This window comes from Lactuca sativa, chromosome 5 (assembly GCF_002870075.4).
Source record: "Lactuca sativa cultivar Salinas chromosome 5, Lsat_Salinas_v11, whole genome shotgun sequence".
NCBI classification, from domain to species: domain Eukaryota; kingdom Viridiplantae; phylum Streptophyta; class Magnoliopsida; order Asterales; family Asteraceae; genus Lactuca; species Lactuca sativa.
Window position 1 is genome coordinate 328,452,947 of NC_056627.2, and position 16,354 is coordinate 328,469,300.

Genomic DNA, 16,354 nt, shown 5'->3' on the forward strand with positions numbered 1-16,354 from the left:
AGATATATGCATTAGGGTTTGTATGAGCACATAGGATGTTCTTATGACCAAAACCCATCATATATATATATATATATATATATATATATATATATATATTAAAAAGGAACCATTGTTAGGAATAGTGAACTTGGTGGTTTTTTGGCAGTTTTGGTCCTTTGTTTATGTTTGTTTTTCATTTTCTGGATTTATTAGTGATTTTTTTTGTTGTGGGCAGTTTATGCCATTGTATCCAATCTTTGTGGACAACTATTTGTATATGTGTGTGCTTCTTTTTATTCACCGTTTATACGTGTCTGTTTCTATTCCCCTGCAAGCCCTAAAAGCACCCCACCGATCATCGACGCTTAACCCAATCGATTTATCTGTCTACACGTGTTGTTCATCCGCTTCCTCACCGCTTTTCACTACCAATCAGAGTGTCACCGCCATTATCCCCTATTCTAAATCAGTGGTTTCTCAGTTGACCTCTGCTTTGCTCACTTGACACCTCTAACATTTACCCGACAGGGAACGATCATCTGTCACAGTGGTCACCACTGCTCTAGATACCCAGCGCCTTCCTCTTACCCCGTCATCCCGGTCGTCTTAATCTCTTACCAATTCTTCCACCGTCATATGACCTCTTCATAGGAGGTATTTCTTCCATACCCACCAATTATTCAAGATGAGATCGATGACGATGACGATGATTTGGATTTCAGGTGCGTTACCATCATGGCTTCTCCCCCTCTTTATGAAATTCAAACACATGGTTTCAAAATGGGATTTATTGGCTCTCTTCGGCTCCAACATATAGAGTCAGATTCCGGATATATCTCTTCGTATTTTCTATTCATATAACCAATTGACCAACTTATGTTCTGTTTTGCATCATCGATTTATCCTCCACCTGCTTCATTGTTGTCTAGAAGGTCGCATGTCCGGATTCGTCCAAAGAAAGGAGCGTACATTAGGCTTGCGGGATTACTATGAAGTGAGTTTGTTTTGAAATTGATAACTTTGGAAGTAATTACGTATCACCTAATTTGCATTTTTGGGTTTTTGCTTTGTTTTATGTTTACTGTTCTTATATATGCGTTTAGGTTGTCATTTAGCTTCAATTATATATTGATTTTCCACAATTTCCACATGAAATTGACTATTCCTATTTCGTTTCAGGTTGTTTACCATTTCTATTTGTTTTTCAGTCTGCAAATTGATTCTTTCCCTTTTCTATTAGGGTGAATTTTGTTATTTTAGTGCCCTGGATGCCATCACGAATTACCAGGTAACTAGGTTTTTCTCATCTTTTTTTTTTTCGTTTGATTTCGTTTGTACAACCATGACATCAAAATGTTCCAAAATCTTTCACAAATTATAGGGCCTCTTCTGAATCCTAAGCCAAAATCATTAGAAACTTCAATGGATGAGTTTGGTGGCTCCCTAAACGTAAGAACTAAGAAGGTCAATTATTTTCTAAATTTCCTCATTCTACCTTTTTTAATTTGCTATTTATGAACGTTATTTTAATGTAATTTTGTTGCTGAAATTTTACATTTGCAGTTCAGGCTACACAAAGGTTTTAGAAATTGAGAATATCTGTTGTATCATGCTTTGTGATTACATTCTTTTTAGAGCTTTCCCATTAAAGTTGAAAAGTGAGTGTCATTGGTGCTTCTTTTTATTTATTTAGTCTTCAAAAAAATATTGTTGACATGGAAGATGAGTACGATGATTTAAATAGATATAAAGTGTCGTGAAGCTTTTTTGTAGTCTCTTATCTTTGTATCATTATCCTACCTTTTTTTAGGGAGACAAAATCACCCATATTGCATAGCATCTACGACTCTACATTTCCGTTTTAGACTGGCAACACCATAAACGTAAGAACTGTAGCAAGGTTTGAACTTTAAACTAAATGCCAACTTTTAATCTGTTTATATCTTACCTATTATAACAAATGAAGTTAATTTCTTTATATCATGTCGTTTCCCATGTGAACAACAGAAATGGAGTTACCTAAGAAGAGCTCCGACAATAGTTGATCATGTTTTTACAAATCTGAAAAGTTTCTTGTGTTATTCGGAAACTTTACTCTCCAGGTAACTAAAGGGTTTTGAGCACTACATCAATCCTATGGTGTACATGCAAACCCTAAAGCTTTGGATCTAGTTTTTCTAATGAACATGCAATAATCATCCAAAGCTCATAAACCCTAGATCTAGCATACAATAATCAAATTAACATATGAATAAGGGTTTAGATCTTACCTTGATTGTTATATAGCAATAAAAATCTCAATCCTTCTTGATCTTGACCTTTGAAAGCTTAGTGCCTCAAATGTTGCACCTCTAATGGAGTCACAAACACGATGAGCAATAAGATGACCTAGGAGAAGGAGGAGGAGCACCAAAAACGACCAAGAACCCTTAGGGATTACTTCACCACATTTTTGGGGCCTTAGGGGTTCCTTATATAGGTAGGCTATTAGGGTTTTCAACTACGAAACCCTAATTTGACTGCTTAGGCCCTAAGCAGCCCATGGACTCCCTCCTTAGAAGCCTTGGACGAATTCTAATGGGTTTCCCCATAGATTTCGTCCACTCCAACTTCTATGGAGTCCATTAGCCCAATATTCAACTATCACACAATTGATACTTCTAGTCCCCTTTATTTAATTAATGTCTTTTAGCCACAAAATTAATTCTTATTAATTCTTCACTAATATTAATTAAACAATATGATTTCTCGTTTAATATATTATTCATATAATAAATTAATAAATCATAATTAATCCTTTTTCTTCTTAGTTTATCCTCTTAGTTGCTATGGTGAAGGCAACCCAAAAGGACCATGCTTACAATCGGGTCAAGTACATACCAAAATAGTTATGGGCTTAGACATCCAATCCAACAATCTCCCACTTGGATACGTCTAATAACTATATTGCGTATGACTTCGGAACCTGATCAGCAATCGTAGCTTTCAAAAGTCGTTGTTGAACTCTGACCGTATCAGAAACGTGTCCATTAGATAAGGGGTCATATATTCCTCCATTCTGGATATCGTATGAACTGAGACATGGATTTTAATCATACTCTCTGTTCATGTGTTGTTTCCCGATTTACGATTTATGACGACTGACAATAGGCTACAATTGAAACACACCAACTTAGTCCCGGCTTGGCCAAGCGCTTAGGGTATCATCACTAAATCATCGAGGGGCCCACAAATATCGCTTTTATCCACTTTGGGTAAAAGGAACGGATAAAATTTGACTCAATACTCGCTTGTACCTACTCATCAAATCACACACAACAATATGTTTTATAACACCAAGTTACTGGTGCGTTTACATATTATCAATGTGCAACCGACTTACATAATACAACTCACACGTCTCGGTTTTAAGAATATAAGATATTATCGTCTCACCAATCACTCGTGATAAAATACATGAAGCGATCCAAGTGAGTGTGGGTTTAATCCAATACTCTAATCTTATAGGAGCACTCATGAACCCTGCAACAAACTTTTGCTATGTCTAAAACACTTTAGACAATCTACAGTCAGATTCATGACAGTCTTCTTTCATACCTACTTCCAAAGTATGATCGACTGTGGATGGTTTGAATAATCTTATTATTCGGGAAGTCAAAACATGCAAAGTGAAACACAAGAATATTTTTAATCCCATATGGCCCCAAACTTTTGAGTATAAATAAGACACCTTTATTTAATCGCCATATTGAATACTGTCACACCCCCAAACCGGAACGACGAAAATGTTCGGGGATGGATGACATCATATGTAGTATCACAACAATTGCATCACAGTAATTAAAATAAACACGACAATTACATTGATTAAGTAAAATGTTTACATCTATTTGATTCATATTTATATACATCAAAAGTGTAACAAAAGTAAAAGATGTGACTCTATACACACACACACACACACACACACACACACATATATATATATATATATATATATATATATATATATATATATACGGTTAAGTTCATATGAGACGACCTAATTTTGTGAGATCGTAGGACGCAATCCTAGCCACTCATTTTATAGATAAAAACATTTTTAAAATGCAAATAATTGAATATTTTCGAAAAAAAAATTTCAAATAGTATTTTCGTTATTTATATTTTCCAAAAACAAATACCAAAAGAAAAAACTGTTTTTTACATATTCTAGTAGAATATTATAATATTTTACATATGTAACAAATCTAGTAGAATATTCTAACATTCTAAAAATCAAATTAGAATATTTACAGTGTAATATTCTATTAGAATATTTCATGTATTTAAAAAAACGGTAATTTATTTATTTATTTTTTATTTTTTTAGGTAATTAAAGTAATGAAAATAATAATTAAAAAAAGAATTTTTGTATTTTTCCTTTTATTTTGCATTTTTAAATTATTTTTAGATTTGGTCTCACGGTCTCACAAAATTAGCATGGTCTCAAATTAACCTAAACCTATATATATATATATATATATATATATATATATATATATATATATATATATATATATATATATATATATATATATATGTATGTATTAAAACTCGCAAGATACAATTTCACCTCATATAAGCAATTTACCCCACCCCGTCGATCCTCACAACGACACGTTCCATACTTTTGGATCTAAAACAAATGGCTTTACCTAATCCATACTCCCGGATCAGGTATAAATGACTATGTCTAATCCGTGCTCTTGGATCAATGACAAATAACTATGCCCAATCCATACTCTCAGACTAGGGACGAATGATAGTAACTACTTCATACTCTTGGACTAGGGACGAATGACTATGTCTAATCGATGCTCTTGGATCAATGGCAAATGACTATGCCCAATCCATACTCTCGGACTAGGGACAAATGATTTTGTCTAATCTGTGATCTTAGATCAAAGACAAATGTTAGAGTTCTACCCTCCGTGTATATCTGACCCATACTCTTAAGGAGATACTACCTAATATTCATCTTAATTAATTTAGGTATATTCTGTAAGACCTAAAACATCATATATTATTAAATATGTTCTTAACACGTATTCCAAGCAATAAACAATATCTCACACATAAACTCTTTACAAATATTTAATACTTTAATTAATAATTGTATTAAAATCATGTTCATGAAAGAGACTATGCACTTACTTGTTAAAGTGATGACTCGACACTCGGACAGCGCTTCGCTCCTAGCAACTATCTTTTCCTTTGACGTAACCTAGTATCATTATCACTACCTAGTATCATTATCACTAAGTCTCAGTCTAATTTTTATTGCGACTAATTATTAGTCTAGATTCATCATTAATTCAAAGTCTACTGATCTATAGCTAGTAAGAGACAACCATGTAAGATCATATTGGAGGTACGATCCGTTTAGCGTACATAGTATATTGTTTGGAAAGCCCAATTTAAACACCTTACTAAATCTAGCTTTTTCATCATCCTCGTAAGTAGATCAATCAGTATAACAATTTGGAACCACTGATAAATCTTCTTTATAGGTTCATAATAACAATAATGAACTTAAATAGAAGTTATACTTAAAACACTGTAAGCATAACTCAACTTACAGGTGGTTAAGCGAGAAACCGAACTTTGCACGAGCATAACTTTTAAACCAAAACCTATATTTCTTGGGGCTTTTTGGCGCTCTGGAGGTTCGCTACTAAACCTTAGGAACTACTAGAACAAGGCCCAGGGACCTTGAGAGGATTTGGGAGAGATTAGAATGAAAATGTGTGAAGAAAATAGTGAAAATAACCTTGAGAGACACTTGTCATTTTGTGGTATTTTTGAATAAATATTTTTTTCATTTGTCATTTTCTCATTTTTTTTTATCTTTCTTAATTAACACATCATATTTACACCTTAATTAATAATTGTCTTAATTGAAAATAACCAATAAATTACAATATTACAACTCAGTAATATGTTTCCTTTTAAATTCAAATTTTAACTTTCAAATTTAAATAAATTTTTGTTTAAACCTTCATATTTTTTTTATCCAACCCGTATAACATATGAGTCTCACAACTAGTATTTATAACATGAAAAAGTAATAATAAACCGACATTACATTATCTCAAATAATATCCCAATCGTTTCTAGGTGATTTTAGCTTTTGATTACTAAGTTTCTCTTTAATATACGATGGATTTTTTTAAACTCGAACTAGAAAAGAACTAGTTTTGAAAAACATTACAATAGATTAACTTTAGTTTTTTTAACGAATCCAACGAAAAACCTTATAATTTGTTATAATGAGACTTTAGCTACGAAAAAAGAGAACATGGTCATTAGATCAAATAGAGCCTCCATTCATCCGACAAATAAAGTGTTACATTAAATAAGCCAAATTACAAAATAATAATAATAATAAAATAAAGGGTAAATTACACCATTCATCCGTCGTGCACATTCCAGAAAGCGTGTTTAATCCTTATTTTCAAAAATTAACTCAGTCCGTCCCTCATTGGTTTAAAACTTGCACGTTTCGTCCCTGTGGACATAAAAAGACCATTTTGCCCTTATTTATTTCTTTTTTAATTTTCTTTTTATTTATTTTAGATTAAAAAAAAGAAAAAAAAAACATTAAATAAACATACATGAACCCACCCCTCCCCGCTTCCTCCTCCTAACTATTCCTCTACCTTTGTCCCCCATTCTCAGCCACTCCCAACGCCGGCGAAGCCCCATCAACCCCACCTTCAGCTTCACCCAAATGCGATAAACCAAAATCGGACCAGTCGATCTCCATCCTCCTCTAATCGCCTCTATCAAACCCTAGAACTCAAGAAGGAACTGTACATGGAATCATCAACAACACCACCATCGTCGGTGGAATCATCAACAACACCACAATCACCACCACCATCTCATATCTCCACTCAACCCTAAGTCGCCTCTCGTTTTAACTGTTCTCAATTTGCACCAATTTAGAAGATTGAAAAGAGAGAAGTAAGTTGAAATTTATCCTTTCCCTAATTTCCTTTCTACTTCTTTGAATTTAATCAGTCATCTCTCTCACTCTGTCTCATAGACTACCAGCACCTCCTACAATCACCACCAGTCATTACTCAAACCTCAAAAAATGAAACCTGAACCTGCAAACGAAACCAAACTAAACCCTAAACTTATAAATCAAAGATGATGGACATTCAGATCGGAGAAGCGGGTTCTGATCGAACCAAAATCTTCTCCATCGACAATGGAGACGGAAATGTGATCACATTCTGGGTCGTGTTTAAGATGGTTTTTAGGGGCTGATTTGGTTGTTTTTCTAGGCGGTTTTGGTAAAGATATAATTCAAAAACTGGGGGGATAGAGATGGTTATATTCGAGAGTAATATAAGGTAGGTGGTAGTTGTTGATTGGAGTCAATGAACTGATGATGTTCGAATGGTGTAGGGTGTAGGAAGGTGGTTCCGACTGTGGTGGGTTTTCCAATTTTGAGGGTATGGTTTAAATTGAGTGTTGGTTGCGATTTGTGATGATGAACATATGTGCAAAAAGGGTGTTTCGATGGTGATGTAACCCGACAAAGGAGGAGGTAGGAAGCTGGTGGTGGGTTTTAAGGTGTTATAAGGTATATGTTTGACGAAGAAGGGTTGAATTGGGAAGTTGGCGATGGATGTATGGTGTTTGAGAGATGCATGTGGTGTTCATCTAATGATTTGTTCGGGTGGGGGAATGAAATGGGGCCATATTGTTTTTTCTTTTATTTTTAAATTAAAAAATAATAATTATAACATTAAATTAAATGGAAAAAGAAATATAAAAGGGCATATTAGTCATTTTAGGTCTTGCAAGGGATGTAGCTCGCAAATTAAAACTAATGAGGGATTTAGTGTGCAACTATTAACCAAACGAGGGACGGTCCGAGTTAATTTTTGAAAATAGGGACTAAACACGCTTTCTAGCATGTGCACGAGGGACGAATGGTGTAATTTACCCTAAAATAAAAACAAATAACCAAGTTACATCAGTTAGACAATTGGCATACGACATAGCCATTAAAGCTTCAAATGAGTATTAGAAAATGTTTGAGAGGACAGGTCGAGAATGTGCATATCTTTTTTTGTGAGTATGTTATAGAGCTTTACCGTGACATATAATTGCGAAATCCGACTAGAAGTGATGTCGAACAGTTATATGTCGCACATCAAGCAAAACATCGTTTTTAAGGAATGCTTGGTAGCCTTGATTGTACACATTAGGTGTGGTAAATTGTCCCAATGCAAGACGATGTCAATTCATGCGAGGTGATCATGGTGTGCTAACTCTTATATTAGAAGCAGTTGGTTCACAGAACCTATGGTTTCGCCATGCATTCTTTGGTATGACAAGGTCAAACAATGACTTGAATGTGCTTAGAGCATCTCCGTTATTTAGCGACATTTTGCAGGGTAAAGCACCAAACATGTAACGCCTGGTTCCCATATAAATTCACTAAATTCTATATGTTTAATTAAATTGCTTTTTGGTAATTACGTTGGGCATAATTCGAGTACGTTGGGCGTACCTTGGCAAAATTTGGACATGGGGTTTCCCGAGTACGTTGGGCGTACTTGAACCAGGGGAAAACCCTAAATTTAGGGTTTTGACCCTATTTAAGCACCTTATAACCCCAAGACCTCTTCTACGATCAGCCTCCTTCATCCCAAAGCAGCTTCCATGAAACCCTAATCCCTCTTTAGAGAATATTAAGCCCTCTGTGTATTTTGGTGTGTGCTTGGTGCATCTTGAAGAGAGAAGAACCCTTTGGAGAAGCCCTTGTTGATTTGAAGCTTGTGGATCCGGAATCTACTCACCTTCATCATCTTCTACAAGGTATAAAGTCTCAATCTTTGTGATTCTTTGTTCAGATCTCGGCTAGTTAGGGTTTTTGGCATATTTTGATCCCTTGAGCCGATTCATGCGAGTATAAGCTACTCTAGAAGATTAGAATAGTAGATCTTGATGTTTTGAGGTCCATTGTTCATAAAAATGGCATCTTGATGGATTTAGCTCAACCATGCAAGAGTTGATGGTCATATTATGAATTTGGAGTGTTAGAAATGGATTTTGGGCCTCTTTGAGCCATGCAAAGGCATTAAGTTGATGACTTTATCATTTAAGACGTTTCCCAAGAACTAGATCTGTGATTTGGATGTTTAGACTTAAGGAATTAAGTGCTTAATGGGAGTTTTGGCAATCAGGAGCATACGTGGGGTGCATATAGGCGTATGCTCAACTTAACGTGTTTCAGCCCCGTTTTCCCTTATTGCGAGAGCTTGTACGCTTAGCGTACTCACCAAAACCCTTTTGGGCCATTTATTGGGCCTTATGTCTTTTGGAATTGGTCCATGGCTTGTTGGGCCTAGGGTAGGAAGGGTAAAGGCGTCTTTTACCCTTTGTGAGAGGGTTTATGATTGGGCGTATAGTTGTAGTTATTACCCTGATTATTAATTAGAGTTATTTTTAATGTGCTCGGTTAAGGAGCCATCGTAGCAGTAGCCTGTGCATGTGATTGTTCATCATTTGATTGAGGTGAGTCTTCTCAAAGTGTTTGGCGGGTTGAAGGCTCCAATGACGGCCCATTGATTATTGTTATTAGAATGCTAGTTGTTTGTGTGACTCTTTCATGTATTGTATGTGTTTGTATGCATATCGGGTAGGGCCTGATGCCAGGTGAGGTCTGTTGAGTGTTGGGTGGGGCCCATCGCATGTTACTGACAGATCTGTACTAGGCGGGGCCCAATGCTGGACGAGGCCCGATGGATGTCTGGAAAAGCCCATTGTATGTATGGTATGTGGTATTTTGGGAGAACTTACTAAACTTTGTGCTTACGGTTTAAGTTTTGTTTTAGGTACTTCCAGTTCGAAAGGGAAGGGTCCAACTTGATCGTAGTGCATCCACCCATGTTTCCGCACTTTTATAATTTTGGGATTGTACTTTGACAATTATTTTTACTTTGACATACTTCTGGATGGTTTAATATGAATATTTGATGGTTTTTTGTTGAATTAAAAATGAAATTTTTACTTATGATTTTTAGGATGTTACAAAAGATGTCATACATTGTAAATGGACATGATTATATGTAACATCCTCTTTCCAGGTATTCTTTTTTTAAAGTGTTATCTATTTATTTTGTCTTATTGACCTGGCCATGATGTGGCATTGGAGTGTCACGGTGTGACACTCGATTAATAAAGAAACATACATTCGGTTTTAGCTACGATGTGGCGTAATGTTCGCAACAGTGTGGCAACCATTGGGCCTAAAAACCTAATCTCGGGGTTGGTGTGCTATTTAAGGACAATAACTCCTAGGGTTGCCTCATTTGACAGCCTCAACCCTTTAAAAACGAACCCTCATCCAAAAACTAGCCTCTATTTGTGTTTTGAGCGCTTGAACTCCATTTTTTGTGAAGGTTGAAGGAAGGAGGAGCTCTTAGTGTTGCTTGTAAGTGTGGTTCCAACTTAGATTCATCATCTTCATCTCATTTCTGTATCATTGGAGGTATAAAGTCTCTACCTTGATCATTAGTTATCTAGATCTAGTTCTTGGCCGTTTTATGAGCTTTTAGTCCCAAATATTCTTATTCTTGGAGTTTGAGTAAACTACAGAACCTTTGAGTGTAATTGTTAGCTTCTGGACCTTCGAGTTGGTTGGAAACGTGGCTTGCATGGCTTATTGAGTGAACCTATGTGTTGGTGTTATCATTAAGAACTTAGAATTTGAGATCTTGTCTTAATTGAATGTCTTAATGGATAAAGTTGGAAACCTTATCCATTAAGACCATGAGGGAGTCCAGATTTAAATGTTTGAGCAATTGGGATTGAGGCATAACAACTTAATCCATTAAGTTGTTGGTGCCCAATGCCCACGGTGTGGCTCCCAATTGCCATGGTGTGGCGACTGGAAGTTTCGCGACCATCTCGTTTGGACATTGCCATGGTGTGGCCAATAGTGGCCACGGCGTCGCAATCGACAGATTACCGTTTGTTTTTTCTCAGAGTGGCCATATCGTGAAGACCTGTCAAAGTTGACTTTGACTGTCGACTTTTGACCATGGTTGACTTTTAGTCAATTCGGGGGTTATAAAATGTAGACTGAGTGGGTATTTCCTTGTTGTTGAATAGGTGTTTCATAGTACTGGTCTTCTTGTGTGAAAGATATTGTGTGTTAGCTGCTATCTACGAGGCGAGTCTTCTTAATATACTCATGGGTCGAAGGCACCAATGTCGGCCTACTGAATTGTGTATGTAGGATGCATTTTTCTATGTGAATATTGTTGGTATAATGGTATATTGTATGCATGGAGTCGATCTAGGCTCGGAGTCATTATGGACTAGGGGTTGATACGGACCCGATGGAGCCGATCTGGGCTCGGGGTTGCTATAGACCCGATACAGTTATATGTTGATATATGTATATGTGTGTGTGTGTATATATATATATATATATATATATATATATATATATATATATATATATATATATATATATATATGGTAATTTTTTTTTTTTTGGGGGGGGGGGGGGGGTGGGGACTCACTAAGCTTCGTGCTTACATATGTTGATTTATTGTGTTTCAGGTACTTTAGAAAAAATTTGATACTTATGTTCTCTGACTTGGTTTTTGGAGAAACAATGATTTATCCTTATTTAAAAGTGAATTTTTTTTTGAAAATGGGACATTATAATATAATTATGGGTATTACCTTGGTGATGGAATATATCCATAGTACGCTACATTTGTCAAGTCATACTCATATCCATCCGATGAAAAATGAAATTTTTTTCAAGTTAGCATATGAATCTGCAAGGAAGGATGTTGAACAGGCGTTTGGAGTCCTCAAACAAAACTGACACATAATCAAACATCCGATACGAGCAAGGGATAGGTCGAAATTGATGAATGTGATGAAAGTTTATGTTATTTTACATAACATGATAATAGAAGAAGGGTGTGGGGTTGTTTGTACATACAGTCCGAACGATATACTTAATCCATCTGCAATAATACAAGTCTGCAACCCAACATACTTCAAAAGACTTTTGAAATACAAAACAGTAAAATACATCACAATCTACTTCACAATTTGACTGAGCATATATGATACAGGCAATGCAAGACAATACAATGACAATGACTACGATGAGGATGAGTATGCGGATGATGAGAATGATGACGATGATGCCGAGGACAATGATTACGGCGAGTAGTATTTTCTATGTTTTTTTTATTAATTTTGGTTTTGAATTTCTATTTTTTATGTTTTTTTTAGTAATTTTGTTTTTAAATTTCTATGTTTTTTAAGTAATGTAATGAATTTTTAATTAATGTAAAATATTTATTTATGTTTTAATGTTTTTGTTTAATGTAATGGCAAAATTAAATAAAAAAAATCAAAAGATAAATAAGGTAGAGTAGTAACCATTTCTAATCGTTAGTTGTTTGGCGGTGAATATATAGTGAAGATGACGTGAAACACATGTGACAACACTTTTCTAATGGGTTGGTGGGTTGGTGATAACTATATCCTTAGCCTAAGGGTTCTATTATTGTCTTTGCAATATTTCTAAAAAAAATAAATCAATAATAATAATAATTCAAAGTAAAGTATCTTGTATCTTGAGAGACGACATGTTTTCTCGTTTTTGCAGAAGCCTTATAATATGTTGGGGCCGACCTGACCACAGTAACAATTATTTTTATTTTATTTTATTTATTTATTTTTTTCATATTACTTTTTGTTAAATGTAGTATTTCATTAATAGAAAAACTTGTTAAATACACTACTTTGTTGCATTTTTTTATATTTATGTATTTGGATTTTCATAACAAAATAATATCGTCTTTAACAAAAATATTGTTATAGTAGTGAAATAAGAAAAAATAAAATAAAATTGGATATCTTTAGTTGGGAAAAAATGTTACAAAATCATAATAACCTATCGAATCGGCAATATAATATCATAATTATAAAAAATTCAAAATAAATAAATAGAAAAAATAAAATATATAATTTAAACCGAAAACAACATATATGATATATGCTATTTTTTTATATATACTTAACATAATAATATATTATTATTTATGTTGTAGAATAATTTTACGAGTGATTGGGGATGAGCAATAGAGCAGAAGTCGCAATTTTGTGCATAATGAGTGGTAGCATTTGGCCTGTTGGCCACATGCTTCTGGTCTTCTGGAAGCTGCCTCTTTGTCTCCTTAGTCCTTGTCTTTGCTGGACTTCCCATATCTCAAATAAATATTCCTTTTATAAATTGCCCACCAGCTTCGCCTATACATATATCATGATATAAAGGTAGGTGATGCCACTTTAAATTGAGATTTAACAGTTTGTCTCTTTTTTCTTTTTAAAGCTCATGAATAAAAGTTTAAATGCTTGGTCCAGATACATAAGTTCTAAAATATAGTGTGAGTGTATATCTTGATGGAATCAAAAGATCCATAGTTTAACAGGATGAAACTTTTATATGTTTTTTTTTTTTTTTTTTTTTTTTATGTAAAAAACCCAAGTAAAAATCTCTATAATTATTAATTTTTAGTTTTTAATGTAATTCGGTTGTTACAAAAGTTCCAACCTAATGGTTTTGTTTGGAGTGTGCATTAATTACAGTTTAATCGACTCCTTGAGCCCATCCTCCTCCTCCTTCATCACCGGTTCAACCAACCCCCATCGACAATGTCGTCGTGGCTCTTGAGATACACCACACCCTTGAAAATGATGACGACAATGATAAAAGCTCGAAATCAGAAGAATTACGATAAACTGTTGAAATTGGGGCTGCTATTGGTTTTCAATTTGATGTGCACAACCAAGTCCTTGCTGAAGTCGTGGGATGTATCGGTGAGAATTACAGCTCCAAATGAATTGCATGTCACTTAATGTTAGAGAAATAAGAGAGGTGGTGAAAGTCAATTGGGTTAGATGATTAAAAAACCTCCATAAGGACAACTTCATAGGTATTCAAGAGACTCAACTCACTAACCATGGAGACATTGACGTTCTAGGATGTTGGGGGTCACTAGACTTTGATTTTGAAGGGGTGAACTCTTCAAGAAGATCAAGTGGCATATTATCTATATGGGATACCAATTGTTTTCAGAAAGGGAGGTAATAAAATCAAGACGCTACATTATCACGATTGGTAATTGGATTGCCACCAATGGAGATACTATCTTCGCTAATATATATGGACCTCATAGCCTCTGTGATCAGAAGATCATGTGGAACGAAATTCTTGCAGTTAAAAACAATAAACCTGGGAACTGGATACTCTTTGGGGACTTTAATGTTGTGAGAAGGTCGGACGAGAGATTCAACTCTCAGTTTTGCCCATCTAGTGCTTCCACGTTTAATGGGTTCATTCATGAGGCAACACTATTCGGTTTTAGTATGGGTGGAGAAAAGTATACATACATGAGCAGGGTTGGAGCCAAACTGAGTAAATTGGACAGGTTTCTAGCTTGCCCTAATTTCTTGTCATCATTCTCCTCATTCGCGGTCACAGTTCATGCAAGAGAATTATCTGACCACATCCCTATCACTCTCATCTCTAAGGCATCTGATTATGGTCCTCCCCCATTCAAGATGTTCAACTCTTGGATGATGAAATATGGTTTTGACAGTACTATAAAAAACGTTTGGAGTAGTTTTGTTGGTTATGGTAACCCGGATGCATACCTAGCAGCAAAGTTACGGTATTTGAAGATTGAAATCAAAAAATGGATCAGAATAGTTCATAATGAAGAAAAAAAGGAGTTGAATCTTGTAAAGAACACATTTTCTCATCTCAAAAAAATGGCGGAGACAAGAACTTTAACTCGGTCTAAACTCAACACGCGAAGTGAAGGCTAACAAAAGATATTAGAAATGGAGAAAATGGCGGTGTTAGACTTGAAACAAAAATCATGAGTGAAATGGTTGGTGGACGAAGATAAAAACACAAATTTTTTTCCATGGGTAGATCAACATCAAGAATAAGAGGAACAAAATTAACAGTTTTTTGGTGAATGGAAAATAGACTACTGAGGCGGAGGAGGTTAAATGTGAAGTACTTTAGTTCTTGCAAAACAAATTCAAAGAAAAATGGATTTCGCAACCTAAATTAATTAGTCCAAGCTTCAAGTCCTTGACTATGATAGACGCTATCAAAATTGTATCTCCATTCACTAATGAAGAAATAAAAAATGTGGTTTGGGCTTGTGGGAGCGAAAAAGCTCTAGGGCCTGACAGGTTCACATTTAAATGTTTGATTAGGTGTCTAAGCCCATAACTATAATTGGTATAAACTTGAATTGATAGTAGCACAATCCTTTTTGGTTGCCCTCAAACCTAGCAACTAGACATGATGATTTTGGAGAGAGAGAGAGAGAGAGATAGAGAGAGAGAGAGAGAGAGAAACAGACAAACAGAGAGAGAGAGAGAGAGAGAGAGAGGTTGATTTATTATTTGAGTAATAAATTGAAATATTTGATTTATTAATATATTATGAAAATAATATATTAAATCTAAAACATATTATTTAATAAATAATTAATCAGAAATTAATTGGATTAATTAAAAATGCAGGGTCTATTTGGTTATTTATTGAAAGATGAGGAAAGAAGCCCAAGGACCTCATTGGATGAGGTGGACGAAAATCACTTGGGCAACCCAAAGAGTTTTCGTCCAAGCCCCTTAAATGAGGGGAATGGGCTGCTTGGTCACCAAGCAAAGGGATTTAGGGTTTCCTCCTTAAACCCTAGCTTTGACACCAAGCAACCCTAGCTATATAAAGAGTCATACCGTTCACAAACTTGGCACTCTTTCCTTTAAGAAGCTTTGGATGAAAATCTTCTCCCTTCTCTTCTTATCCTCTTGCTTGTGTTGGGTGTGATTCCATTAGAGGCAGGACAATTGTGATGCTTGCTTCCAAAGGATCTACAAGAAGGTTTCTTTGTTATTTGCTATAATAACAATCAGGGTATGTAATCCTTAACCCTATTTTAGAATTTTGGAAAATAGTCTAGTGTTCTTAGGGTTTATTTTTTTTTATGTTCATAGTTATAGATTCAATAGAGAAAACATAGATATTTATTAGGGTTGCATGCACACTTAAGAGTTTAAATTTATTTGTTTTGCATAAAACCAGGATAATTGGGAACTTGCATGTGGCGTAAACTAGCAGTGTCTACATGATTTTCAAACAATTCTATATAGGTCTCAATTAGGCGGAACAATTACCAATTATTTGACTCGTTCTTCTATTATTGCACTTGTCATATGTGTTTCTTTGATGATGTCTTTTATGTTCACA

The 16,354-nt window shown here is 35.0% G+C and overlaps 1 protein-coding gene and 1 long non-coding RNA gene across 3 annotated transcripts; both read left to right on the plus strand.

Annotated features, from left to right (window-relative positions):
* Nucleotides 1-204: 204 nt before the first annotated feature.
* LOC111889578 (uncharacterized) lies at nucleotides 205-2,887 on the plus strand. 2 transcript variants are annotated; one of them, XR_002849577.3, is made up of 3 exons: nucleotides 205-1,270; nucleotides 1,364-1,446; nucleotides 1,546-2,887. It is a non-coding gene; the product is annotated as an uncharacterized LOC111889578 (long non-coding RNA). The 2 variants fall into 2 exon arrangements; XR_002849578.3 differs by having other exon boundaries at nucleotides 1,364-1,431.
* An 11,252-nt stretch (nucleotides 2,888-14,139) lies between these two features.
* LOC111889557 (uncharacterized) lies at nucleotides 14,140-14,913 on the plus strand. The gene has a single exon (XM_023885702.1). The coding sequence runs from the start codon at nucleotides 14,140-14,142 to the stop codon at nucleotides 14,911-14,913; it is 774 nt and encodes a 257-aa protein (XP_023741470.1).
* The last annotated feature ends 1,441 nt before the right edge of the window (nucleotides 14,914-16,354 follow it).